This window comes from Ovis canadensis, chromosome 7, assembly GCF_042477335.2.
Source record: "Ovis canadensis isolate MfBH-ARS-UI-01 breed Bighorn chromosome 7, ARS-UI_OviCan_v2, whole genome shotgun sequence".
NCBI lineage: Eukaryota > Metazoa > Chordata > Mammalia > Artiodactyla > Bovidae > Ovis > Ovis canadensis.
The window spans coordinates 65,985,668-66,013,514 of NC_091251.1; the positions used below are offsets into that span (position 1 = coordinate 65,985,668).

Consider the following 27,847-nt stretch of genomic DNA (forward strand, 5'->3'; position numbering starts at 1 on the left):
AAATTAAAAAAAAAAAAAGGGCAGAGACATTGCTTTGCCAACAAATGTTCGTCTAGTCAAAGCTATGGTTTTTCCAGTAGTCACGTATGGATGTGAGAGTTGGACAACAAAGAAAGCTGAGCACCGAAGAATTGATGCTTTTGAACTGTGGTGTTGGGGAAGACTCTTGAGAGTCCCTTGGACTGCAAGGAGATCCAACCAGTCCATCCTAAAGGAAATAAATCCTGAATATTCATTGGAAGGACTGATGCTGAAGCTGAAACTTCAATACTTTGGCCACCTAATGAGAAAAACTGACTCCTTGGAAAAGACCCTGATGCTGAGAAAGATTGAAGGTGGGAGGAGAAGGGGACAACAGAGGATAAGATGGTTGGATGGCATCACTGATGCGATAAACATGAGTTTGAGTAGGCTCCAGGAGTTGGTGATGAACAGGGAAGCCTGGTGTGCTGCAGTCAATGGGGTTGCAGAGTGGACATGACTGAGTGACTGAACTGAACTGAACTGATGGCTGGAAATGGGCTTACTTCTTCCTCTGCCAAATCAAATCTGGGAAGTTGAGTGAATCTAGTCAGTAGTTGCACTGGGTCTGAGTTTTTGTTGTGATCGTTGCATTCAATATACATTAGCTATTAAATACTTCTAACAGTGGGCTGCTACTGCCTTGGGTTTGGGGTGCCATGACGTTTTTCTCAGTGTTCATGTTCCAATTTCAGGAACACTTTGCATGTACGGGCCACATTAAGGATTTCTCTCTACACTCAGCTGCAGGCAACTTTTGTTCCTATCCTCCCTTGCTGCTAGGGACAGTAGGATTTCCTAAACTGTTCCATTGCTGCATGCTTGTGTTTCACATAATGGTTCAGAGAATGGTCATATTTTGTGTCTGTGCTCCAGCAAGGTGGCTCATTTGGACATCCTACTCTGACCCCCGTCTTCGTTTGTAAGCTTCTAGTGGAGACTTATGAAAAAGAGCTTGTGAATGAATACATTACTGATGATAGAAGGTACCCCTGGTATCTGTGCTTCTAGGGATTATAAGTTGTCACAGTAATCCACAGTCAGCCTTAAAGCGTTGTTTATTTTGCTGATTTCTTCTTTTCTTTCTGGCAGGTTGCTTTTTTCTCTTGTGTTTAGTCAAATGTGAATCAGTTCTTGTGTCCCATCTTTCCTTTGGAACTCAGCACACTCAATTTTTCTGAAATCTTAGCTGTAGGTAAGCTTAAGAAAATATATGATTCTGTGGATTTCCCAGCTTTTTTCTTGTTAGGATGAGACTTATACATCTCTTGAAGTTTTCCATTAGTGACCGTAGAAGTCGCTGTCCCATTCATGGTTTAAAAAAAAAAAAGGCGAGTATGCCTATCTGCTTTTTCTTATGCTTAGCTCTAGATATTCATGCAATAATAGCTAGCTGAACAGTCTCAATTTGAGTACTTTTTAGCATTTTTCTTTGTCATGTAGAAAATGTGAGTCAGGCTTGCAATGAGACTGGGTGTTTCAGTGAACCTAGAAGCTTGTGCTTATGGCCAGACAGTACTAGATGGAAATCACTTGAGTGCCGCTTTGAACAATAGCTTATTGCGTCTGTGCTTTGTAACATTATAAAAATGACATCATTTTTTTCATACTATTGTTTGAAAATTAGAACATAGTTTTTCATTCAACATACCTTTTTAAAGCATCTATTTTGTACTAGACACCATTGAAAGTGCTAGGAACACAGGAATTACAAGAGAGAAGCAATACTTTGCCCTTCCAAAGCTTGTATTCAACTGGGAGGAGATAGAGTCTAAACACACACACAAAAGTTTATGTAGTGCTTCCCTAGTGGCTCAGACAGTAAAGAATCTGCCTGCAATGTAGAAGACCAGGGTTTGATCCCTGGGTTAGGAAGATCCCCTGGAAGAGGGCATGGCAACCCACTCCAGTATTCTTGCCTAGAGAATCCCATGGACAGAGGAGCCTGGAGGGCTACCATCCATGATTTCACAAAGAGTCAGACACAACTGAGTGACTTAGCACAGCAAAAGTGCCTTGAAGAAAAAATTAAGTAGGGCAAAGTTTAGAGAGTGAAGGGGCCAGGTGGGAGCTCTGGATATTCGGTGGTCAACATAAATGAGTAGGCAGCTTTTGACTAGAAACTTAGTGAAAGGAAAGAAAAATCAAACTGGTAAAGGTCAGGAAGCAGCAAGTGTGAGGCCCAGCCCTGAAGTGGAACAAGCTTAGTGTACTTGAGCAACAGGAAAGCCATTTGACTGCCGCAGAGTGAAAGAAAGGGCAAGTGAAATAGGGTTGTTTGGAAAGAGGCAGAGTTCAGATTATGAAGGCTTTGTCAGTCCAGATTAGAAAAATTGTATGTCTGCCTGATTCTAACTGCCAGATTGACAGATTTTGTTGTTGTTCAGTCACTAAGTCATGTCCAACTCTTTGGTAACCCCATGGACTGCAGCATGCCAGGCTTCCCTGTCCTTCACTATCTCCCAGAGTTTGCTTAAGTTCAGTTTCATTGAGTCACTGATGTTATATCTAACCATCTTATCCTCTGCTGCCCTCTTCTCCTTTGCCTTCAAACTTTCCCAGCATCAGGGGCTTTTCCAAGGAGTCAGTTCTTCGCATCAGGTGGCCAAAGTATTGGAGCTTCAGCTTCAGCATCAGTCCTTCCAAGGAATATTCAGGGTTGATTTCCTTTAGGATTGACTGGTTGGATCTCCTTGCAGTCCAAGGGACTTTCAAGAGTCTTCATTAGCACCAAAGTTCAAAAGGACCACAATTCTTTGACACTAGGTTTTTCAGTGGTTCCACTCTCACATACGTACATGACTACTGGAAAAAACATGGCTTTAACTATGCAGACATTTGTTGGCAAAACAATGTCTCTGCTTTTTAATATACTGTCTAGGTTTGTCATAGCTTTCTTGCCAAGAAACAAGTGTCTTTAATCTCACAGCTGCAGTCTCCATCTGCAGTGATTTTTGAGCCCAAGAAAATAAAATCTGTCACTGCTTCTACTTTTTCCCCTTCTCTTTGCCATGAGATGAGGGGACTGGATGCCATGATCTTAGTTTTTGAATGTTGAATTTTAAGCCAGCTTTTTCGCTCTCCTTTTTAACCCTCATCAAGAAGGTTTTTAGTTCCTCTTCACTTTGTACCATTAGGGTGTAATCATCTGCATATCTGAGGTTATTGATATTTCTTCTGACAATCTTGATTCCAGCTTGTGAGTCATCCAGTCAAGCATTTCACATGATGTACTCTGCATATAAGGTAAATAAACAAGGTGACAATTTACAGCCTTGTCATACTCTTTTCCCAGTTTTGAACAAGTCATTTGTTTCATGTAAGAGTCTAACTGTTGCTTCATGACCCACAAAATAGTGCAATAGTGTGTGTTTTAAAAAGTGTTAATTCCTTTATCATTTTTGATCGCTCATCTCCATGGATGATTGTATTAATCCCATCCCAAGTGAGCGATAGGCAAAAAAGGGGTGTTAATACACTGCTTTAGAATTGTGAATTTTATTAAGACTAACACTAATATATATATAAAATAGTTAAACAAGCACCTACTGTGTAGTACAGTGAATTATATTCGATATTTTGTAATAACCTATAATGGAAAGAATTTGAAAAAGGATATATACATAGGAATCGCTGTTTATCTGAAACGAACACAGCATTGCAAATCAGTTATATTTTAATTAAAAAAAAGAAGAAATAGATAAACATGTCCCGACCTTCTCCCCCGCCGGCTGCACGGGAGGGAGGCAGAGATGGCAGATGAGATCGCCAAGGCTCAGGTCGCCCGGCCTGGCGGCGACACGATCTTCGGGAAGATCATTCGCAAGGAAATCCCAGCCAAAATCATTTATGAGGATGACCAGTGTCTTGCTTTCCATGACATTTCCCCTCAAGCACCAACACATTTTCTGGTGATACCCAAGAAACATATATCCCAGATTTCTGCAGCAGAAGATGATGATGAAAGTCTTCTTGGGCATTTGATGATTGTTGGCAAGAAATGTGCTGCTGATCTGGGCCTGAAGAAGGGCTATCGAATGGTGGTGAATGAAGGTTCAGATGGGGGCCAGTCTGTCTATCATGTTCATCTCCATGTTCTTGGAGGTCGGCAGATGAACTGGCCTCCTGGTTAAGTGTGCTATAGGGATAATTTTGCCTTCTCTATGCAGTGATCAGGTTTGCAAGTTCCAATATGCTAAACAATTTTTTTTTGCCTGTGTATGGAGATATTGCAAAAATAATTTTAAAAACCCATACATAATAAAAGACATCATTGCATGGCCTGAAAAAAAAAAACAAAAAAACAAAAAAAACATGTCTAAACTGAGAACACTGTGTGGAAATTAGGAAACTAGAAATTTTGTCCTCCAAACTGTATCAATATTCCACTGTGTGCTGACTGTAACTAGAATTCTAGGGAAAATCTCAGAGTGGTCAGAGTTTGTATTTTGATGTTCTAACTCCCTTAATTACTACGTTTCTTCAAATGCTCTTCTGTCCTACAGATAGCGAGGATCTTTCTATCACCCTATGAAAGCTCTTATTCCTAAAGCCAATATGCGAATTAGGGATTGAAATAAAATTTAGAAGCGAATGACTAATAGACTTTTAAACTCCTAAGCCCTGTCTGTATAAATGCATTCCTGCAGGGATATCTACATTTCAGACGAAAGTGGCTGATAAATGTGAGAAAAAGTATTTTTGGACAAAGGCATCTTGCATATTCAGACTTACTATCTTCAATCCATGTGACTCTGGAACCACAATGCATTCACTACTGTCTATTAATAACCAGACACCTTATCGACTCCTCTCATTTTCATTGAAAAATCTTTGCATTAAAAGAATAGGCAAACTATGACTTTTATATCAAAATTGGCTCACCCTCCACAGACAGGTTTCAAATCTACTTTCTCATATAATCCTTTTGTTTTTTTGTTTTAACAGAGAAAAGCATAATACTCGGATTTAAGAACAGAAACTTAGAGCCAAGGCTGAAAGGTGGCATAGAGGTACTTTGTTCTACCACCCTCCAAAGTTTCTCTTCCTCCTACAGCCCTGCCACAACATCTCATGAGTTCATCATTGGCTGGACAAGTTCCTCTGGTCACTGGAGAATCCAGTGTCTCAAGACAACAAAGATTCTCTTAAATCTTACGTTATTTATTTTATGTTCTTCATTTAGTCATAGACACATCTCTCATAATTCTCTCACCCTAAAGTATTCATAAATATTGCATGTTGGATTCTGATAAACACCAAGCTCTCAAAACGCTGATGTTTTTCCTTTAATTTTATTTTATCTTCCTCTTTTGGGTATTGCCTCTTACCCTCATGATTTCTTCTCTGGTGTGTGCACGTGCCTGCGTGTTAAGTTGCTTCGGTTGTGTCTGACTCTTTACGATCCTATGGACTGTAGCCCACCTGACTCCTCTGTCCATGGGATTCTCCAGGCAAGAATGCTGGAGGGGGTTGCTATGCCCTCCTTCAGGGGATCTTCCTGACCCAGGGATTGAACATGCATCTCTTACATCTCCTGCATGGGCAAGCAGATTCTTTACCATTAGCGCCACCTGGAAAGCCCTTCCTTTTATATTTATATTCTTCTGCATTTCTTTTGTGAACTTGTCAACTTTTTTTTTTTGGTGATAAAAAAGCTTGACTTTTTTCTATTGCTAGCATTGTTATAAGAAAAGATAAGTTTACTTGTTCATTCATTCATTAAATAGTTATTCAGAGTGAGGCATTTATTTAGTACATTCACTGAAAGCACAATAGTGAACAAAATGAAATTTTTTGATTTAGATGTTGTGACACCTAACCACACATGTTATCTACTTACTTTTCTATCCCCTGAAACTTGGCACAGGTCCTCTGTGTACATATGCATAACATGTACATGTGTAATTCCTTTGGATGTCAAGAATGAGAAATTCTGGAGGTTCTCTAATATATGGGATTTTAATTCCTGTAAAATCATAAATATCAGTGAGACTAAAGTAAGAACTGCTCCACAGGCCCTTTGTTATTGCTGAAAATTGGGTACTTTCTCCTCTCCTTTAGTCTCTGGATTCATCCTGTGCTCTGGCGTCTTCAGAGTCTCAGCACTTCGGGACTCTGCCTTCTCAGTGGAGTTGTCTTGATGGTGCTCTCATTTCCTGTCCTCTCTGAAACTCAGGACTTTGTTCTGGTTTGAAGTAGACTTTTCAAAGCAGTATGCTCTAGGTGACAGTCCTGCTCTGAACTACCGCTTAAACTTCCCTTAGTTCCTGAGAACATTGTAATCTCTTTAGTTAGTTCTTTAGCTCAGTAATGCAGTTGTGTCCAACTCTTTGTGACTCCATGGACTGTAGCACACCAGGCTTTCTTGTCCATCATCAACTCCTGGAGCTTACTCCAACTCAGTTCATCCCATCAGTGATGCCATCCAACCATCTCATCCTCTGTTGTCCACTTCTCCTCCCACCTTCAATCTTTCCCAGCATCAAGGTCTTTTCTAAGAACTCAGTTCTTCACATCAGGTGGCCAAAATATGGGAGTTTCATCTTCAGCATCAGTTCTTGCAATGAATATTCAGGACTGATGTCCTTTAGGATGGACTGGTTGGATCTCCTTGCAGTCCAAGGGACTCTCAAGAATCTTCCCCAACACCACAGTTCAAAAGCATCAGTTCTTCAGCACTCAGCTTTCTTTGCAGTCCAACTCTCACATCCATACATGACTACTGGAAACACCATAGCTTTGACTAGACGGACCTTTGTTGGCAAGATAATGTCTCTGCCTTTTAATATTTTGTCTAGGTTGGTCATAGCTTTTCTTTCAAGGAGCAAGTGTCTTTTAACTTCATGGCTGCAGTCACCATCTGCAGTGATTTTGGAGCCCCCCGAAATAAAGTTCCTCACTGTTTCCATTGTTTCCCCTTCTATTTGCCATGAAGTGATGGGATCAGATGCCATGATCTTAGTTTTCTGAATGTTGAGTTTTAAGCCAACTTCTTCACTCCTCTCTTTCACTTTCATCAAAGAGGCTCTTTAGTTCTTCTTCGCTTTGGGCCATAAGGGTGATGTTATCTGCACATCTGAGGTTATTGATATTTCTCCCGGCAATCCTGATTTCAGCTTGTGCTTCATCCAGTCTGATATTTCTCATGATGTACTCTGCATGTAAGTTAAGTAAGTGGGGTGACAATATATAGCCTTGATGTACTCCTTTCCCAGTTTGGAACCAGTCTGTTGTTCCATGTCCAGTTCTAACTGTTGCTTCTTGACCTGCATACAGATTTCTCAAGAGGCAGATCAGGTAGTCTGATATTCCCAACTCTTTCAGAATTTTCCACAGTTTGTTCTGATCCACACAGTCAAAGGCTTTGGCATAGTCAATAAAGCAGAAGTAGATGTTTTTCTGGAACTCTCTTGCTTTTACCATGATCCAGCGGATGTTGGCAATTTGATCTCTGGTTCCTCTGCCTTTTCTAAATCCAGCTTGAACATCTGAAATTTAATGGTTCACTTATTGTTGAAGCCTGGCTTGGAGGATTTTGAGCATTACATTGCTTGCCTGTGAGATGAGTGCAGTTGTGTGGTAGTTTGAACATTCTTTTGCATTGCCTTCAGTATCTCTTGAATGAGTTGAAAATCTTATATTGAAAACCTCCTTTGAGATTTCCTTGTATACTTTTGCTCTAAATTGCTCTCTCTAAATTCTCAGGTGGTATCTACCTATCTTCAACCATGTTGCCTTTTGTACTTTTCTGTGTTGCCTTGTTTTTACGTGTAAAATGTTTCCTTTTAGTGAAAATTCTTTTTGCTGATCATTCAAAACTGGCAAGTAGACTCTGACTATGAATCAGAATCTACAGTTGTTATCTTCTGGGTTTATTTATTTATTTTTTATCATGAAGAAACTCTGAGCTCCTCCATAGTGGTTTTGCTCAGCCTGCCATTCGCTATCCACCTTTCATCACATGTTTTGCCACCTAGCTCTTTTTCCCATAGTCAGATAAGGAGTCCTATTGGTAGGAGCTGTCCACAACTAGTATACATGAATGAAAGGGTCACTAGGGCCATGTTATCATTTTCTATCAGTTAGCAAATTCCCTATGAATAGATTTCTCTTTCTACTTCATGTACTTCTGTTTTCTTTTCCACTATGAAAACAGCAAATTTTCTTTTTTAGCTCCTCCATCAATTTTGTTTCTTCAAGTCAATTGTTTGTAGTTCTGATTTTTGCCCCTTTGTCCCTGTCTCTCTGACAGGCTTTTTAAATCTTCTGGTTATTTCTTGAGAGAACCAACCACTGCATAAGCCGTGGTTGGATTGGTGGGGCCTAGTTGCTTCCATTTATTATGCACATTTATGCTGTTTTCAGTTCTGATAAATATTTTTTCTGGAATGATCTTGAAGTTCCACAAATGTCCATACACTTCAAGGAGCTACTGTTCACTCTGACTTTAATTTTTTTCCCATATTCAACCTTGATATGTACAGAAGCTGACCTATTACATAAACACATCAACAGCCTTTGTGGTGAAGGTTATTTTGCAGGATCTTGACTAGGATACCATTTACTAGATTGATAGACATTCTCTTCACACTTCCCTCCTCTGTAACATTCTGTGATTTATTTGTCTCAAGTTCAAACAGTCTAATGTATCTTCTCTAATTTTATACCTTGATTTATTTATTTATTTATTTATTTTTTTACATGGACAGTGGAGTAACTTTATTTGTTGTTATTTAGCCTGAAATAAGAGACTTATTTGGACTATCAAGTACCACCAAGATTGTAAGACAAAATTAACTTAATATCTAGAAACAAGAAAAGATTAACTGATGGCCTAATTGAGGTTACTTTTCTTATATGTAAGTAAAGTAAGCAACCAATTTATTTTCAAGGGAAAGTTTTACTTTTCTATGTTTAAAGTTTTAGTTGATTTTTTTTTTTTAGTATTTCAAAAATGCAATTAAGTTTGCCTTGAAAAAAAAATAAGGCATTTTATATTCCACATATTTTATATAATATACATTTTTAGTTTTGGAACCCCACAAAGCATCATCTTTGTGATTCATTAGTTAAACACTTAACAGGACATTTTTGTCCCTGAGAAATCTGCAGCATGTTTGAGCTTATTTATTTTTTTTTTCTATTTTATGGGCAGATTTATTAAAGCATAAGTAGTGACGTGACGTCACTCAGTCGTGTCGGACTATTTGCGACCCCATGGACTGTAGCCTACCAGGCTTCTCCGTCCATTGGATTTTCCAGGCAAGGGTACATTAAAGCATAATGTATATATAAAAAATGGCAGCCTTTTAAAGTGTACAGTTTGGTGGATTTTGACAGATTTGCACATTCTTGGAACTACCATAACAATCACGATAGGATCATTTCCATTTCCAAAAGTCTCTCTCTCTCTCTCTATTCCTACCCCAGGCAGTGACTCATCTATTTTTTTTTTTTTTTAAATTTTAAAATCTTTAATTCTTACATGCATTCCCAAACATGAACCCCCCTCCCACCTCCCTCCCCACAACAACTCTCCGGGTCATCCCCATGCACCAGCCCCAAGCATGCTGCACCCTGCGTCAGACATAGACTGGCGATTCAATTCACATGATAGTATACATGTTAGAATGTCGTTCTCCCAAATCATCCCACCCTCTCCCTCTCCCTCTGAGTCCAAAAGTCCGTTATACACATCTGTGTCTCTTTCCCTGTCTTGCATACAGGGTCGTCATTGCCATCTTCCTAAATTCCATATATATGTGTTAGTATACTGTATTGGTGTTTTTCTTTCTGGCTTACTTCACTCTGTATAATCGGCTCCAGTTTCATCCATCTCATCAGAACTGATTCAAATGAATTCTTTTTAACGGCTGAGTAATACTCCATTGTGTATATGTACCACAGCTTTCTTATCCATTCATCTGCTGATGGACATCTAGGTTGTTTCCATGTCCTGGCTATTATAAACAGTGCTGCAATGAACATTGGGGTACATGTGTCTCTTTCAATTCTGGTTTCCTCGGTGTGTATGCCCAGCAGTGGGATTGCTGGGTCATAAGGTAGTTCTATTTGCAATTTTTTAAGGAATCTCCACACTGTTCTCCATAGTGGCTGTACTAGTTTGCATTCCCACCAACAGTGTAGGAGGGTTCCCTTTTCTCCACACCCTCTCCAGCATTTATTGCTTGCAGATTTTTGGATCGCAGCCATTCTGACTGGTGTGAAGTGGTACCTCATTGTGGTTTTGATTTGCATTTCTCTAATAATGAGTGATGTTGAGCATCTTTTCATGTGTTTGTTAGCCATCCGTATGTCTTCTTTGGAGAAATGTCTATTTAGTTCTTTGGCCCATTTTTTGATTGGGTCGTTTATTTTTATGGAATTGAGCTGCATAAGTTGCTTGTATATTTTTGAGATTAGTTGTTTGTCAGTTGCTTCATTTGCTATTATTTTCTCCCATTCAGAAGGCTGTCTTTTCACCTTGCTTATAGTTTCCTTTGTTGTGCAGAAGCTTTTAATTTTAATTAGATCCCATTTGTGTGCCACCTCTTAAATGGGTAGAAACTTAAAAGTTTTCTTTTTTTTTTTAGATTTTATTTTATTTTATTTTATTTTTTTTTAGTTTTTTATTTTTTAAATTTTACAATCTTTAATTCTTACAAATCAGAATATAGTTGCTTTTACAATGTGGTGTTAGTTTCTGCTGTATGGCAAATTGAATCAGCTACACTCACTCACTCTCACTCTCTTTCTCTCTCTCTCTCTCCCCCCCTGCTTTTTGGATTTCCTTCCCATTTAGGCCACCACAGCCCTAAGTAGAGTTCCCTATGCTATACAGTAGATTCTCATTAGTTGTGTATTCTATACATAGTAGTGTGTATATGTCAATCCCTATCTCCCAATTTATTCCACCCCTCTGTTTCTCCCTTGGTATTCAGATGTTTTCTATGTCTGTGTCTCTGTTTTGCAAAGAAGATTGTCTGTACCATGTTTTTTCAGATACAACATATATGCATTAATACCTGGTATTTGTTTTCCTCTTTCTGGTTTACTTCATTCACTCTGTATGACTCTCTAGATCCTTCCACATCTCTACAAATCACCCAATTTCGTTCCTTTATATGGCTGACCGATATTCCATTGTATATATGTATGGCATCACTGACTCAATGGACGTGAGTTTGAGTAAGCTCCAGGAGTTGGTGATGGACAGGGAAGCCTGGCATGCTACAGTCCATGTGGTCACAAAGAGTTACACAACCAAGTGACTGAACTGACTGACTGACTGACTATATCTTCTTTATCCATTCCTCTGTTGATGAACATTTAGGTTATGTCTATCTCCTGGCTATTGTAAATAGTGCCTTATTGAACACTGGGGTGCATGTGTCTTTTTGAATTATGCTTCTCTCTGGGTATATGCCCAGTAGTGGTGCTTCTGGGTCACATGGTAGTTCTATTTTTGTTTTGGGGTAGAAACCTATTTTTCTTCCTAAAGCCTTTGGATTTTCTCCTTTAATTCAGTTTTCATAGATTTTTTGTTCTTCATGGTTTAAATTTTTCTCAAACCATGGGAATTTGTTTACTCTGTATACTATATATATCATCTTTTGGGAAGGGGAAAAAGAAAAGTCATTGCCACTGCAAGGTCAGCAAAGCAGTATTTTTCTGTCTATTTTTCTCCAATTCATGTTTAGTATTACTGGGTCACTTTGCTTTTGAGTAAACGTGTTCCGTTTCTTTGAGTTGATATAAACATTTGTATTATTTGGATCCCCATGTAGCTACTTCTGTGTTTTTTCCCCTCCTGTTTTGAATTCTCCTCTCCCTCAACTACAGTATTTCTTATACTAGGTAGGAGCGTGTTATATCCTTGAATCATTTTTCTTTTACTTTCTTTCTTTTTTTTGAGAAATTAGACACATGATAAACTTCTAACCTAGGTATTGCTTATCTGTTGAAAATCCACAATGTGTGAAAAATAAAAAGTGCACCCTAGCCTGTCTTTCTGTGGGTCCCAGTGTGAAGCGCACCCAGTGGCCTGGTGTGTCTGCCAATTGATAGGTGCACATCCATGTATTAGGATGACATGATGTTTTTGGTAGAAAGGAAAATCACTCTGCTTGGTTGTTTTTCTGCTTTATAATGGTTTTTAGTCCTTCAAGATTTTCTACAGATCCTCTCTTCTCCTTCCACCTGTGCTCGCCTCATGTTCTGTCTTTTGATTTCTTCCTGGAAGACGCCCTTCCTTTAAATCTTACAGTACCACAGCTGCCTGTTCTTTACATGCGTTTGTCTCTATCTGAATACTTTGTGTCCACTTTCTTTCATTGCTAATTGATTTTAAAGTCAACCTTCTAGAGGTATAATTTTCAGATACTAAAACTGTTCAATTTTAAGTGGAAAATTTGATGTTTTAAAATATACAGTTATATAGCTACAGCAAACACGAAAAAAAGAAAAGCATTTCCATCATTCTGAGAAAGTTGTCCAATTCTGCTAATTGACCAGTATATACATATATATATATGTGTGTGTGTGTGTGTGTATGTGTATATATATATATATATATTCTTTTTTTTTCCTAAAGGGATTACTGATTTCTCTCTCTTTTTTTTCTTTATCAAATAGTCTTCATCTTCCTAGAGAAACTGCCTGTGTTCCTTCTTCTCTCCATCTCAGTGTTATAAACACATCTTCATTTTCAATTATTCCATCTGAGTTCCCTTGAGATTCTCTTTTCCCACATGAGACTCTCCTGAGTTGATTGGGGTATATTTTACCTGTTCTGATGCTGCTTTCCTCTTCAGTGTTCTGAGCCCTGAACACATGTGCTTGCCTGTTCTAATCATTTTATGGTCTTCAGGAGCTTGGTCTTCAACAGTTTTATGGTCTTTAGTAGTTTCTTAAAACACAAATTATACAAAATTTTGCTCCTTTTCCCCCTCAATAAGATCAGTGATTAACTTGTTGTATTTTTTTTTCAGTTTTATTTATTTTTTTACTTTATAATATTGCATTGGTTTTGCCATACATTGGCGTGAATCCACCATGGGTGTACATGTGTTCCCCATCCTGAACCCCCCTCCCTCCTCCCACCCCATCCCATCCCTCTGCGTCATCTCAGTGCACCAGCCCCGAGTACCCTGTATCATGCATCAAACCTGGACTGGAATTTTGTTTCACATATGATAATATACATGTTTCAATGCCATTCTCCCATATCATCCCACCCTGCCCTCTCCCACAGAGTCCAAAAGACTATTCTATACATCTGTGTCTTTAAAAAGAGTTTTTTTTTTAAATTTACTACATATTATATTCCTTTTATTTCCGTATCCATTTCCATTATGCATGGTTTTTGTAAATATTACCTGCCCCTGAGTGAAAAGTATCTGGCAGTAGTTAATCTCTGCCTCCCTTGTCAGAATTTTACTCCATCTTTGTATTTCTGGGTCCAGATCTTAAAATTTTACTTACTCTTTTTTCTAAAATAATATTTTTATTTTTCTTACAGCAAGCTTTTTATTTTTAAAGAGAATTTAAAAAATCTTGAGTTTTTTCCTTCCTATTGTTGCAGTTCCCAAAGCATACATATTTATGTGTTTACCACTGACTCAGTGCTTTGTCAAATGCTTTAATTCCTAAGCGTGATGAAGTGCTGAGGAAAGACAGTAGACACGGGAGGCAAACAAATTCAAAATGTGGGAATTCAAATAACTTCCATCCTGAATTCTAATCATGAAGCCTTGATATCTAATTTCCTTCAGTTCCAATTTCTTCTTTTATAAAATGCAAATGATACCTTTTAGGACATTGAAATAGTAAAAACTAGAACTAGTATATGTAAATGTTGATTATAAATAAATTTACCTATAAAAGATAATCTATATAAAACATTGAACAGCATATCTGGCCCATAGAAGGTGTTTGTTAAATGGTCACTTTTTAATTATTTCAGCAAATTAGTTCTTTGTATTTAAGTTTATTTTCCAGTGAAAAATAACAATGATCGTATACATAGTCTCTTGTACCTAGTGTCACAGCTGATTTTTCTCTTCTTCCAGAGTTTTACAGATTTTCTTTATATTTATTTCTTGGGTTCATTTTTCACCAGAAATTCTAGGCTTCTAGAAAGCAAAACAGCTTCACCAAATCTTTGCTTCAGATTTTCTCTTTCTTGCCTCCCTTGACTTCCATTTTTTCTTTCCTTTTGAAGGTTTCCAGCTTTGCGCTGCCTTTTCTCTTTACCAAGTGGCCTTGATCCTTTGCCTTTCACTGGTGGAGGTCTGAGAGAATGCGAGGAAGAAACAGATAAAAATGAAGTCTCAGCATATCCAGTCCCCCCCAGTTTATGACCTTTCTTGTCGCACTCAAGTTTTTCTGTCTTCTTATGAAAGCAAAATCACTAGGCTCTTTTCTCACACTGTTGCCTCCAAATCTTCCTCCTATCATTGACCATTTTGCCTTTTTCCCAGTTAAATTTCTTAGTTTAGAAAACCTGCAGCAAACCATGAGTGTTATCATTACTGTCTTATATTGAATAAATAAGACAATTAGGATTTGAAAGTGGCAAATAAAATGAACAAGCATATCTGGGTTTCACATGAGTCCTATTATAGGACTTTTCCTACCTGGCCAGTAGGTGTATCTAATTCAGTTTTTCTCAAATCTGGCTAAGCATGATAATCACCGAGGGAGATTTTAAGCAGTAGTTAATGTCCAAGATAAGTCATATTAAGTGATTCAGAATCACTGAGACTCTGGCCCAGGTCTCAGTGCTTTTAAAGCCTCCCTCAGTGATTCTATTGTACAGACCAGGTTAAGAAACATTGCTGTAATGAACCATCTAGTCCTAAATTGCTTTTATATTAAAATTCAATTTCTTGGTTTGAAACCAAAGAAATAATTTTCAAAATTATATATATATATATATATTCTGCAATGGAATTGTTTCTCTAACAGGACAAAAAACAAGTAAAAACATTGTTCCAGGTTGAGAGTATGGAAATCTACCTAGCCAGGATGGAGATCTACCTAACCAGTATCCTTTGGACTGCATATCAGCCCACAAGGCCATCATTTGAAAACCCTTAGCCTAGGAATAGTGGACAGCAGTGCATGGTGTGCAGTGAACACATTACAGCACATTACAGCAGTGTTTGGACACTTATTTATCCCTACAGGTCACGGGTCATTGGGGCAGGATGCAGACAATAGCAGTTCCTGGCCAATCGTCTCAATAATCTAGTACTGTATAAACATTTCCATTTTCAGTGTATGAATTCTTGTGAAAAATGTTGAGAAACATTGGACTAAGAATAAGAATTTAAGTTGGTTTTGTCACCGTAGACATGGCTACAGATTGTGCACACACACACACTGCAGCTGATAATCCACTGAACAATTTGCAGCACCTTTAAAATGTTTTTGCACGTTTATCCATTCATTGTTTTTGCATTCTTTTATTTCCCTTTCTTCCCAGTGTTTATTTGGTAATTCTTTCTGAAAAGGTACGTAATTAAAAGTTAATCCACAACTGGTTGTAACAGGAGATACTAAACCAAGGAATCATTTCTGTCGCTGTTACTCGGATTTCTCTTGTTTCTCCTGGGGTACTAGCCTTGCTGATATATACTTTGTACAATAGAAGCCTTTCTACCCAGAGTGGAATACATTTTCACATTCAGCTTGCCACCTGCTTGTAGCAGATTCCCTGGAGGAATGTGCACACCCGGGGTCAATAATTCTCACCTCATTTCATGTGTATAATGAGTTGCTGTTGGGTGTAGTTTTGGGGTATGAGTGAATTTCAGCTGTGTTCTCTAGGGAAGCTTACCTAGAACTAGATCCTGCCATTTCAAATGATATTTGTCTTCATTAATCTTCACTCTTGCCCATTTGTCCTAAACAGTTAACATGACCAAAACAGCTTAATGGTGCCTGTTTGCTGGCAGGCTGGGTAAGACTGAAACACACATATATTCTCCAGACAATTTTACCTGTAAATCTAAGTAATATTAAATCTTTTCTTTTTGTAGATTTTTTTTCTTAGCTTTTCTTTTATTATTATCTTTTTGGTAATTTGGTACCAAAACTGATGCTGTCTTCCTATTTTATTTTTATAAGACAAGAAGCATGTGTGAAAAAGAGCCACCAGACAGTCTCTTGAAATCTAAACCAGTCTGAAAATTTCTGTTTTATTCAACAAGGATTTAATGAGCTCCAGCTATCTTCTAGGTAGTTGTTTTACTAGATTAAAAGTTCTTGGGGTCAGGGAGAATGTGTTAATCACCTTCATAGTTCACCTCTAAAACAGTGCTTGAGATATAGTAGGCCTTAGAGTAGGTAGTTTAATGATAAACTGAAGAACTGGAGAATACAAAAGAAGTACATAAAGGTTAATTGTCCTTAAGGAGTATAGCAATCTCTTTGTAGAGAAGGTAACTCCCTGAACAGGAAACATTACATACATTGTATATTTTAATGTTCTTAACTATCACTGTGAGGTAAGTGGTATTATCTTCATCTAGAGACAAATAACAAGGTTCAGAGAGGAGAAGAAACTTATACAGGTCACAGGATGTATTAGTGGAAGAGCATTTTAAAATTTCAACTACAGTTCATAGAGAAAGGCAGTATCAACATTTGATTTTTTTCCTTTAACTTCCCAGTTTTCAGATTAATAGGGTGATGTCCTGGCAACCTCCAGTGGGAACCAATAGTTTGTTCGTAAAACAACACTGTTAATTCATTAATTCTAACAAATACATTTCTGTTTCAATCAGTTGTTGTTCAGTTGCTATGTCATGTCTGACTCTTGGCAACTCTATGTACTGCAGCACACCAGAGTTCCCTGTCCTTAGCGATCTCCCAGAGTTTGCTTGAACTCACATCCGTTGAGTTAGTGTTGTCATTCAACCATCCCATCCTCTGTCACCTCCTTCTCCTATTGCCCTGACACTTTTCCAGCATCAGGGTCTTTTCCAGCGAACCAGCTATTCACGTCAGGTGGCCGAAGTAATAGAGCTTCAGTATCAGTCCTTTCAATGAATATTCAGGATTGATTTGTTTTAGGATTGATTGGTTTGATCTCCTTGCTGTCCAAGGGACTCTCAAAGTCTTCATCAGCACCACAATTTGAAAGCATCAATTCTTCAGCACTCAGCCTTCTTTCTGGTCCAACTCTCATATCTGTAAATGACTACAGGAAAAACCACAGCTTCGACTATACAGACTTCTGTTGGCAAAGCAGTGTCTCTGCTTTTAAATATACTTTCTAGGTTTATCATTGCTTTTCTTCCAAGGAGCAAGCATCTTTTAATTTCATAGCTGCAGTCACCATGCCCAGTGCTTTTGGAGCCCAAGAAAATAAAATGTCACTGGTCCATTTTTCCCCTTCTATTTGCCATGAAGTGATAGGACCAGATGCCATGATCTTAGTTTTGAGAATGTTGAGTTTTAAGCCAGCTTTTTCACTCTTCTCTTTTACCTTCATCAAGAGGCTCTTTAATTCCTCTTCTCTTTCTGCCATTAGCATGATATCCTCTGCACATCTGAGGTTGTTGATATTTCTCTGGGCAATCTTAATTCCAGCTTGTGCTTCATCCAGTCCAGAATTTCACATAAGGTACTCTGCATAAAAATTAAATAAGCAGGGTGACAATATACAGCCTTGTCATTCTCCTTTTCCAATTTTTAACCAGTCAGTTGTTCCATGTCCAGTTCCAACTGTTGCTTCTTGACCTGCATACAGGTTTCTCAGGACACAGGTAATGTGGTTTGATATTCCCATCTCATTAAGAATTTTCCACAGTTTGTTGTGATTCACACAGTCAAAGCATTCTCATAGTCAATGAAGCAGAAATAGATTTTTTTTTCCTGGAACTCCCTTGCTTTCTCTATGATCCAAGATGTTGGCAATTTGATCTCTGATTTCTCTGCCTTTTCTAAACCCAGCTTGAACATCTGGAAGTGCTTGGTTCACATACTATTGAAGTCTAACTTGAAGGATTTTGAGCATAACCTTGCTACTATGTGAAATGAGCAGTGTTGCACAGCAGTTTGAGCATTCTTTGGCATTGCCTTTCTTTGAGATTGGAGTGAAAACTGATCTTTTCCAGTCATGTGGCCACTGCTGAGTTTTCCTGAGTGCAGCACTTTAGCCATATCATCTCTTAGGATTTTAAATAGCTCAGCTAGAATTACATCACCTCCACTAACTTTGTTAATAATAATGTTTCCTAAGGGCCACACACTCCAGGATGAGTGTGAAGATCATTTCATCTAGATGAGTGACCATACCATCATGGTTGTCTGGGTCATTAATTGCAGATAACAATATAATCCCTAATCATAAAGCACACCATTCTTGCACTTTACTTTTCACTGATATATATCCTGGAGATCTCCTGTACATAGAAATATTCCTCATTACTTTTTTCATAATTTTTTGAAAATCTTTTCAAACTTATGTTGAAGTTATAATAACAGTAAAAGAAAAACAAGACAGAAAACCTCCTATATTCCCATATTTTCTTCACCCAAGTGCCCCAGTTATTACTTTAGCTTATATGCTTCATCAACCATAGTGTCCATCATATCTTCCTTCCCTCCTCCTTCCCTTCCTTCCTTCTTTCCTTTCTCATTGAAGTATAGTTGCTGTAGAATAGGATATGTTACAGGTATACAGTATAATGGTTCATAATTTTAAAGGTTATAGTACATTTATGGTTATTATAAAATATTAACTATATTCTCTGTGTTGCACAATATATCCTTGTAGTTTATTTTATACCTAATAGTTTGTACCTCTAACTCCCCTACCCATTTACGTTCCTCTCTGTTACGTTTTCCCTACTGGTAACCACTAGTTTGTTCTCTGTTTCTATCTCCTTCTTATTTGTTAGGTTCACTAACTTGTTGTATTTTTAAAATTCCACATATAAGTGATATCATATAGTAATTTGTCTTTCTTTGGCTGGCTTATTTCACTTAGCATAGTGCCCTCCAAGTCTATGTGAGGCATATTTGGCTCTAATGTTCGTCTTGAGGGAGACTTTTACAAGTCTTGGCATCTTTAGTGGTATCTGAGTGCTGACCATAGAACTTTTTTTTTTTGGAGATTCTAACTAATCAAGAAGTGTGTGTCCGTGGCAGAGAAAGTAAGCATGGTGTGAAGGATGCTTTCCTAGAGGAGTTTCTGAAGCAGTGGAAGTTAGTTTGCCTTTTTGAGTGTGTAATGGTGGACTTGTCATTCTCCCCTCTGTCTGCCTCTTGATCCACTCAGCACTGGATCTGACATGAATTCTAGAGCTTTCTAACTCAGAGATTTCTGGAAAGCTTTTGGCTTCCAGGATATTTCTGCAACATTCAAATGTCACATAAAATAATACAAATTCATTCCACACCTTAAGCTCTTCTTTAGAAATTAACCCAATACAATATTCTTCTGTGTATGTAGTGTGATACCAATACAGCCTATAAATTTATACAACCTCTGTTGTCAGTGTCTGTTTTTGTTAGTTTTGTCATTTGGGCCACAGAGCCCTGAGGATCCCAGTGCTAATTAATTGTGTCTGAAACCAGTAGATCTCCTTATTATCATTGTAACAGCCTTGCTCTTTAAAAAAATTTTTTTTAATGGAGTATAGTTGCTTTCCAATGTTATGTTATTTTCTGCGGTATAGCAAAGTGGATCAGGTATACATATGTCCCCTCTTTTTGGGATTGCCCTTCCATTTAGGTCACCACAGAGCACTGAGTAGCATTCCCTGTGCTATATAGCAGGTTCTCACTAGTTATATGTTTTATACATGGTAGTGTGTATATGTCAATCCCAGTTTCCCAATTTATCCCACCCACCCTTCCCCACTTGGTGTCCATATGTTTTTCTCTGTGTTTGTGTCTCTCTCTGTCTGCTTTGCAAACAGGTTCATCTGTAACGTTTTTCTAGAGTCCATCAGTTCAGTTCAGTCACTCAGTCGTGTCTGACTCTTTGCACACCAGGCCTCCCTGTCCATCACCAACTCCCAGAGTCCACCCAAACCCATGTTCATTGAATCAGTGATGCCATCCAACCATCTCATCCTCTGTTGTCCCCTTCTCTTCCTGCCCTTAATCTTTCCAAGCATCAGGGTCTTTGTACATGTACATGCATTAATATACATTTTTTTTCTCCTTTTTGACTTCAGTCACTCAGTTGTGTCCAACTCTTTGTGACCCCATGAGCCACAGCACACCAGGCCTCCTTGTCCATCACCAGCTCACAGAGTCCACCCAAACCCATGTACATTGAGTCGGTGATGCCATCCAACCACCTTATCCTCTATCATCCCCTTCTCCTCCTGCCCTCAATCTTTCCCAGCATCGGGGTCTTTTCAAATGAGTCAGCTCTTTGCATCAGTTGGCCAAAGTATTGGAACTGCAGCTTCAAAATCAGTCCTACCAATGAACACCCAGGGCTGATCTCCTTTAGGATGGACTGGTTGGATCTCCTTGTAGTCCAAGGGACTCTCAAGCGTCTTCTCCAACAACACAGTTCAAAAGCATCAATTCTTTGGCGCTCATTATAGTCCAACTCTCACATCCATACATGACTACTGGAAAAACCATAGCCTTGACTAGACGGACCTTTGTTGGCAAAGTAATGTCTCTGTTTTTTAATATGCTGTCTAGGTTGCTAATAACTTTCCTTACAAGGAGTAAGCATCTTTTAATTTCATGGCTGCAATCACCATCTGCAGTGATTTTGGAGCCCAGAAAAATAAAGTCAGCCACTGTTTCCCCATCTATTTGCCATGAAGTGATGGGACTAGATGCCATGATCTTAGTTTTCTGAATGTTGAGCTTTCAGCCAACTTTTTCACCCTCCTCTTTCACTTTCATCAAGAGGCTGCTTGATTCTTTTTCACTTTCTGCCCTAAGCGTGGTATTATCTGCATATCTGAGGTTATTGATATTTCTCCTGGCAATCTTGATTCCAGCTTGTGTTTCATCCAGCCCAGCATTTCTCATGATGTATTCTGCACGTTGCTCTTAAATAGTAATTTCAGTTTGACTCCATTCAGAACCTCCATACTTATTCTGGAAGGTTTGGTTAGCCACCTAGAAGTTGACTCTTCGTTTATGTCAGTATTTTTTCTAAAAGGAAATATATTGAGAGAAACAACATCTCTCTGCACCACTAGCAACCCCCTCCTGTCCTTCTCTAGGTAAGTGGCTGTCAATACTTGGGACATCCATAGTGAGGATGCATTATCCCCAAACTGGCCAAAGAAAACCCAAGGGATACCTCAAACAGACATGAAAAATTCAAATCCCGCTGTGAGCTCACAACTCTTTTGGAATTCAGGGTCGCAAAAGGCTAAATAGGCTTTGTGGTAAAGAGAGAGCAACAACACCTAATGTGTGATTGGTGGGTTACCGTCTGCAAACACAGTTAAATTCCCTGTGCACAACGAATCTGTTACCCAGTACAAACTTGCTCTGCTCGCCGCATGATAGGCCAGTGAATCTGAGAGACCAAGTGTTGTGGCAAGGAAGAGACTTTAACTGGGGAGCTGGCAGCCCAAGAAAATGGCAGGGCTCAAAAAATTACCATCTTATTGGGGTCTGGATGCCAGCTTCTTTTATAGATTAGAGATGAGGGGGTCTTGAGGAAAGCCAAGTAAGAAGCTCATTAATCTTGCAAACATCTCCTAGAATGGGAAGCCTCAGGCAAGGGATGTGTTAATTTCTTTCTTCCTGCCATCTACAGGTGGACAGGGTTCTGAACCAGGCACTTTAGTTTAACAGTCACACAGAGGGGCAGGATTCTCTGAGGCAAACCGTTCTGTGTGATTATAATAACAAAAGCAATGAAAAGCAAGTCAAAGAAACAGTTCCAACATGGAGTCAGAACTGGCTTCCACCCTGCAACAAATCCAGTCCCGAGAGGCTAATAAATTGGCACTCTGTTTTGTTAGGTGGACAAATAAACATGGCAGATAGGAATATGGGTGTCAGAACCAGACCAACTTGTGTTCATAGGCCTCTCACATTTACTGAGTGTGTGACTTTGCACAGTTTTACTAGATCTCAGATCCTCACCTGATGGAGTGGTCCATATGCAAGATCTTAGCCCCCTTCTCAGGAATCAAACCTGGTGACCTGGATGAAAACCAGGAATCCTAGTTGCTAGTCCACCAAGCACTAAGCCTAGCAGCAAAGCACTTTCCCCCACTTGAAAGCAAAGAATGCTTCAAGGAGGCAGAAACTGTAAAAATGGGTACAAATTTTATTTGGAAAGACATAGCACAATGAATGTGAGAGCACACAGGGAAAGAGTTTATTTATTCAAATCAGATGCTAGGTAGGAATACACACCCAAGCATATGGAGGAAAGCATAGGGGCATCCTCTCTAGTGAAGAGAGCAGTAAAGAGGTGATTTTTAAGTCATTTATGTAGGACTGTCCTTCCAGATCTTTGTTTACATTTGGCCAATATCTTGGTGTTTTGTGCTTTTTTCCTTACACCTGACTGTTCCTAGGACCCTCCCCAACGTGCCCCATGTGCAACTTTTTGCTAAGACGGATCCCACTGCAGAGGCCTGTGGGTGCATATCCATGCTTATTATATGGTGGCACCCCTCCTTTTCTGACCCCCTAAGATGATTGGATGGCATCACCGACTCAATGGACATGAGTTTAAGTAAACTCCGGGAGTTGGTGATGGACAGGAAGCCTGGTGTGCTGCAATCCATGTGGTCACAAAGAGTCGGACGTGACTGAGCAATTGAACTGAACTGAACTGAAGAGCCTTCATGTACGTGTGCAGACAGGGAAGATTTCCGTGACCTTAGGAGTGGTCATCATATTTCTTATCTCTTAACTTCAGCAGAGCTCAACTTTCTTCATTAGCTTTGTCCTTGGAGTGTCTGGGTGAGAACAAAGCTTCAATTTTACTCAACAGACACCAAGCGTCCAGTCCAAGGGCCTGTCTTTCTCTTACCTCAATAATGCTATTTATTTCATGAGAATTAAAAATATAAAATACTTAAGTACTTAGCACAGTTTCTGGCATATGGTATGTGCTTTTTAAACAAGAGTGATTATTATTAAGGAAAGAAAATAGCTCAGTTGTCTAAAAGATTTCCCAGTTTCTGTGTTTATAGTAACCTGCAGATTAATCACACACTATCATCCACCACAGCAAATAGCTTATGGCTTGTTTGTAGTTTATGGCTACAAAGAAAATATTTTCTTAATTCCAAGTGTACACTGCTAAGTCACTTCAGTCATGTCCAACTCTGTGTGACCGCAGAGACGGCAGCCTACCAGGCTCCGCCATCCCTGGGATTCTCCAGGCAAGAACACTGGAGTGGGTTGCCATTGCCTTCTCCTCCAAGTGTGTGTGTGTGTGTGTGTGTGTGTGTGTGTGTGTGTGTGTATTACAAATTACTAAGGCCAATGGGAATAGTTAAGTCTTGGCAAAGGGATGACCTCAAAGATAGAGATGGGTACTTTTGGTGGTAGATTATTATCTATTCATATTAAAGAAAAGTCAGAGTTGAGCAATACCCATTACTGGAAAAACTTGACTTTAGCAGTTACAAATAGACCTCTTCTAATTGCACAGGTACCCAGTGTCCCCAGAGAGGAAACTACTTGTCAGTAGCTGGATTGGATTAGACCTAATACTAGACCAATCACTGCTCAGAAGATTTGATCCTAAAAGAAGTGCCAGGCCAGACCTCGAGCAAGTTTGTGCTGGGTGTGTGTGCTGGCATCTGCCTGATAATTCTAATCCATTTGAGGGATAAAAAAGCTATAGTAAAAGCCAAACGCCCACTGACATATTCAATCAAGGATTCCCCGTGTCCTGAAAAACACCCGGATATTAGTTATCCAACTGTTTCTAGGAGTTCAGCCATCATTGTCTGGCTTTTTTTTTTTTTTTTTTCCCCTGTGGTAAATGCAGGATGAACTAATAGCCCTGCAGACTGGTACTAAGCAGCTTTTAAAGGAAGAGTAAATGTCACTTAGGATTACATTTCCAATCCTTGTGTCAATCAGCCGGACTTAACAGGACCCTGAGAGCAGGCAGGAAAAAATAGATGTCATTAGTGCTAGGGGAGACACAGTATCTTTTGTATGTTTCATCTGTGGAAGCCATCTCATAATCTCATGTGTTCTTTCAGTACTGGTGATTTCAATAATAAAGGTTGAAACTTGATGCATAGAAATTCATAGCATGATATACTTGCTGAATATTCTTAATCTGCCCCTCAGTCTGCACTTTCAGCTTTATCTTATTCCTGTGTTCAGGTGGCTGACCTCCATGGATTATACAAACCGGGCTCTCTTGCCTTTCAGCTATTGATTGAAATGGCCAGTGGGAGGAACCAAAAGGAGTTTGCTGCATGGGAAGAAAGAGAGGCTGGAGTGTTCATTTCTTTAGCCCAGTCTCTGTGTCTCTCTGCTTGAGGCCACAACTCCTGTTGGATGGTCTTTCTTGAAACTTTGAGTAACATCAAGTGACCATTCCCCATACTTGCTTCCTGTTATTGTCCCAGGATGCCTCAACATCCTTTTTGTTTTCTCTTAACTCTGTCTTTTCTGCATCTTTCTCTTATTGACTCTGTGCTGTCATCCCCATTGAATGGGTTATTTCCTGCTGTGACACTGTTTCCAAATGAGCCTAAAGGAGAAAGGATGGTTCAGTGTCCCCATGGATTTCTACTGGTTTTTGCTACATGCCTGTTAGGAATTAGAAAGTTTAGTAAACTTGGGTTCTCTATATTCCTGACTGTTGGCTCACAGCCTGAGGGGAATTGAGTACTTGGCAGTGTGGTGAGGTGAGCACAATGCAGACTTGAGAAAAATAAGGCATATGTGAAATTAATATTTTTAAATAACCCATGGGGCGATAAAGATTCCATGAGGGAAATTGAAACGATTTTGAACTGAATTAAAATGAAAACAAAACATAAAATGTATGACATGAAACTTTTGTCAGGATGCACATCTAACTTGTGCGTGAGCATGCTCAGTTGTGTCCAACTCTGAGACCCCGTGGATTGTAGCTCCTCTGTCCATGGGATTATCCTGGCCAGAATATTGGAGTGGTTTGCCATTTCCTCTTCCAGGGGATCTTCCTGACCAGGGAATGAACCTGTGTCTCCTGTATTGGTAGGTGGATTCTTTTACCACCGAGCCATCTGGGAAGCCTCTAAGTCTAACATATAAAAACAATTATTTAATATACTTATATAGTCTAGAAAAGAATAATTGGAAAATAAAAATTTTTAAATTGCCATTTAAAGTGGCATCAGAGAATAGGAAATCATCAGGGATTGTTAGCTGAAAAAATATGCACAGCCTGAGAGTTGTGAGTTAAGTTGGGGCAGAATGAAGCCCAGGACACGGCATTTTAGATAGCTCTAAGAAACTGCTCCAAAGAGGTAGGGGGATGGTCAGTATATATGTGATTTTGATAAAGGGGGAGTACATGCAATTAAGCATATATTTTTTGCAGAAGGTTTCTGGAGCAGACATCACCATGAAGGATTTTAGTACCTTGCTATGTGTGAGCAGATACAAGAATTGGGCTCATAAAATTGTCCCCTGAAAATATCTACTTATCTGAAGACCTGTTCTTCCAGTTTTTTTCCAGAGCACAGAGTGCTTCATCTGTGCTCTTTATCCTGGGAACTCCTTTCGGGGGGAATTGAAGATCAGCAGCTACAGCAGGTCATAACTTAATCCTTATAGAGGTAGATGGCAAGTGCCAATTTGTAGGTGACAGGATACATTTAACAAAATATGTGCTTGACCTATATCCTGAAAACTACACAATACTGCTGAAAGAAATGAACACAAATATTCATGGATTGGAAGATGTCAGTTCCCCTCAAAATGCTGTGGCAGATTCACTGCAGTGCCAGTTGGAATACTTGTAGTTTTGTTTTTTTTTTTTAAGAAATTGAGCTGCTTCTAAAATTTACATGAGTATGTAAGAAAAGAGAGAAGATACAAGGGAATTAGAATATCCTAAATAATTTCTAAAAAGAGTAGGATGACATACTGATTTAAAGGATTTCCATAGTTATAACAATCAAGATAGTGTGGTATTAGTATAAGAAAAAATATAGATCAAGGGAACACAACAGAAACAGAATAGAAAATCCAGAAACAGACACATATTGTGTATGTATTTGTACATAAGTTGAGAATGTATGTATTTTATTTTTATTTTATTATAAGTTTTTAAAAGTACTGCAATCTTTATGCTATAAGCAAACATGACTTCAAAATGTGTCAAAGATGTGAAAGTTAAAACTAAAACAACTTATCAAAGAAACAGTAGGATAAAAGGATAAAATCTTCTTGACCTTGGTATAGAAGATCTGTTAGGACACAGAAAATATGCTTCACAAATGAAAAAAGTTGATAAATGGACTAAACTAAAATTTAGAACATATGCTCACCAAAAAATACCCTTGAAATGAATAGGCAAGAAGCAGAAGACAAAGATGCACGTATGTGTATGAATGTATGTGTGTATGTATCTGTATATGTGTGTGTATTCGACCTATTTACAAGACAAACATTAAAAATGAGCAAAAGATTTCAGCTCATCTTGCATTTATAGGAGCATACAAATATGCTTTTTTATCATTTACCATTAGGGAACTGCAAAGTAAATCTTCAATAAGATGTGAAGATTGCCCACCCAATGGAATGACTTAAATTTAAAATGCTGATAATAATGTGTTGGCAAGGATATAGAGCAATTGGAACTTCATATATTGTTTTTAAAAATGTCAAATCATAACAACCACTTTGAGAAACATTGTAGAAATTTTTATACAATTAAAGAAATGTACACTTAGAATAAACAGAGGTGGCACAGTGCTAAAGAATTTGCCAGCCAGTGTAGGAGACACAAGAAATGCGGGTTTGATTCTTGGGTTGAGAAGGAAATGGCAACCCACTCTAGTATTCTTGCCTGGGAAATCCCATAGTCAGAGATGCCTGCTGGACTGTAGTCCATGTGGTCATCAGAGTCTGACACAACTTAGTGACTCAATCACCACCAACATACTATATCTTAATAAAGCTGATTAAAAATATAATTAAGAATATATACACGTAGTTTTATGATTTATGTTATAAAAATGTTGCTACAAAAGAATTTCTTTCTCCTTAAAATTTGACTAAGATAATTCTAAAAACTACAGAGATTCCCATTATCCTCAGAAATCCCTCTGCTTCTACAAACACACACTCAGAGTTTGATTTATAATAGCAAACAACTTTTGTGTAGTGCTCTGAGACATTTTTTACATTCTACAAAGCTATTGAGATGAGTTAATGAAGGATCCTTTGGTAAAGAAAGGGTAGAATGACCTATATAAAACTTCCATTAAGAAAAATACAGTGTATCATGTTTGTGTCATTGAATTTCACTGATTTTAATTAGTTTGTCTTATCAGTAGGTTGAATACATACACAGATACATACACACATACATACAATTTCATCTTCATCTTCTGTTTCTTGCCTATTCACTTTCTCAAGGGTAGTTTTTGGTGAGCAGAAGTTTTAAATTTTAACTTAGTCCAATTATCAACTTTTTTCTTTTGTGAATCATGTTTCTGTGTCCTAACAGATATTCTCTACCAAAGTCAATAAGATTTTATCCTTTTTATCCTTTCTTTGATAAGTTGTTTTCCTTTAACTTTTACATCTTTGATACATTTTGAAGTCATGTTTGCTTGTAGCATAAGGTAAAGATTGACATTATTTTTGTCTGGGTTGTTAAAACTTCCCCTACCAC

The 27,847-nt window shown here is 38.5% G+C and overlaps 1 protein-coding gene across 1 annotated transcript; it reads left to right on the plus strand.

Annotated features, from left to right (window-relative positions):
• The first annotated feature begins 3,142 nt into the window (after positions 1–3,142).
• Positions 3,143–4,299, plus strand: LOC138444400 (adenosine 5'-monophosphoramidase HINT1). Its single transcript, XM_069597894.1, has one exon. It carries the CDS (start codon positions 3,774–3,776, stop codon positions 4,152–4,154), a length of 381 nt encoding a protein of 126 aa, XP_069453995.1. The 5' UTR covers positions 3,143–3,773; the 3' UTR covers positions 4,155–4,299.
• Positions 4,300–27,847: the final 23,548 nt, after the last annotated feature.

What these genes read in the sequence shown, in the direction of transcription:
- LOC138444400 (XM_069597894.1), top strand. Translation starts at nt 3,774, where the DNA reads ATGGCAGATGAGATCGCCAAGGCTCAGGTCGCCCGGCCTGGCGGCGAC.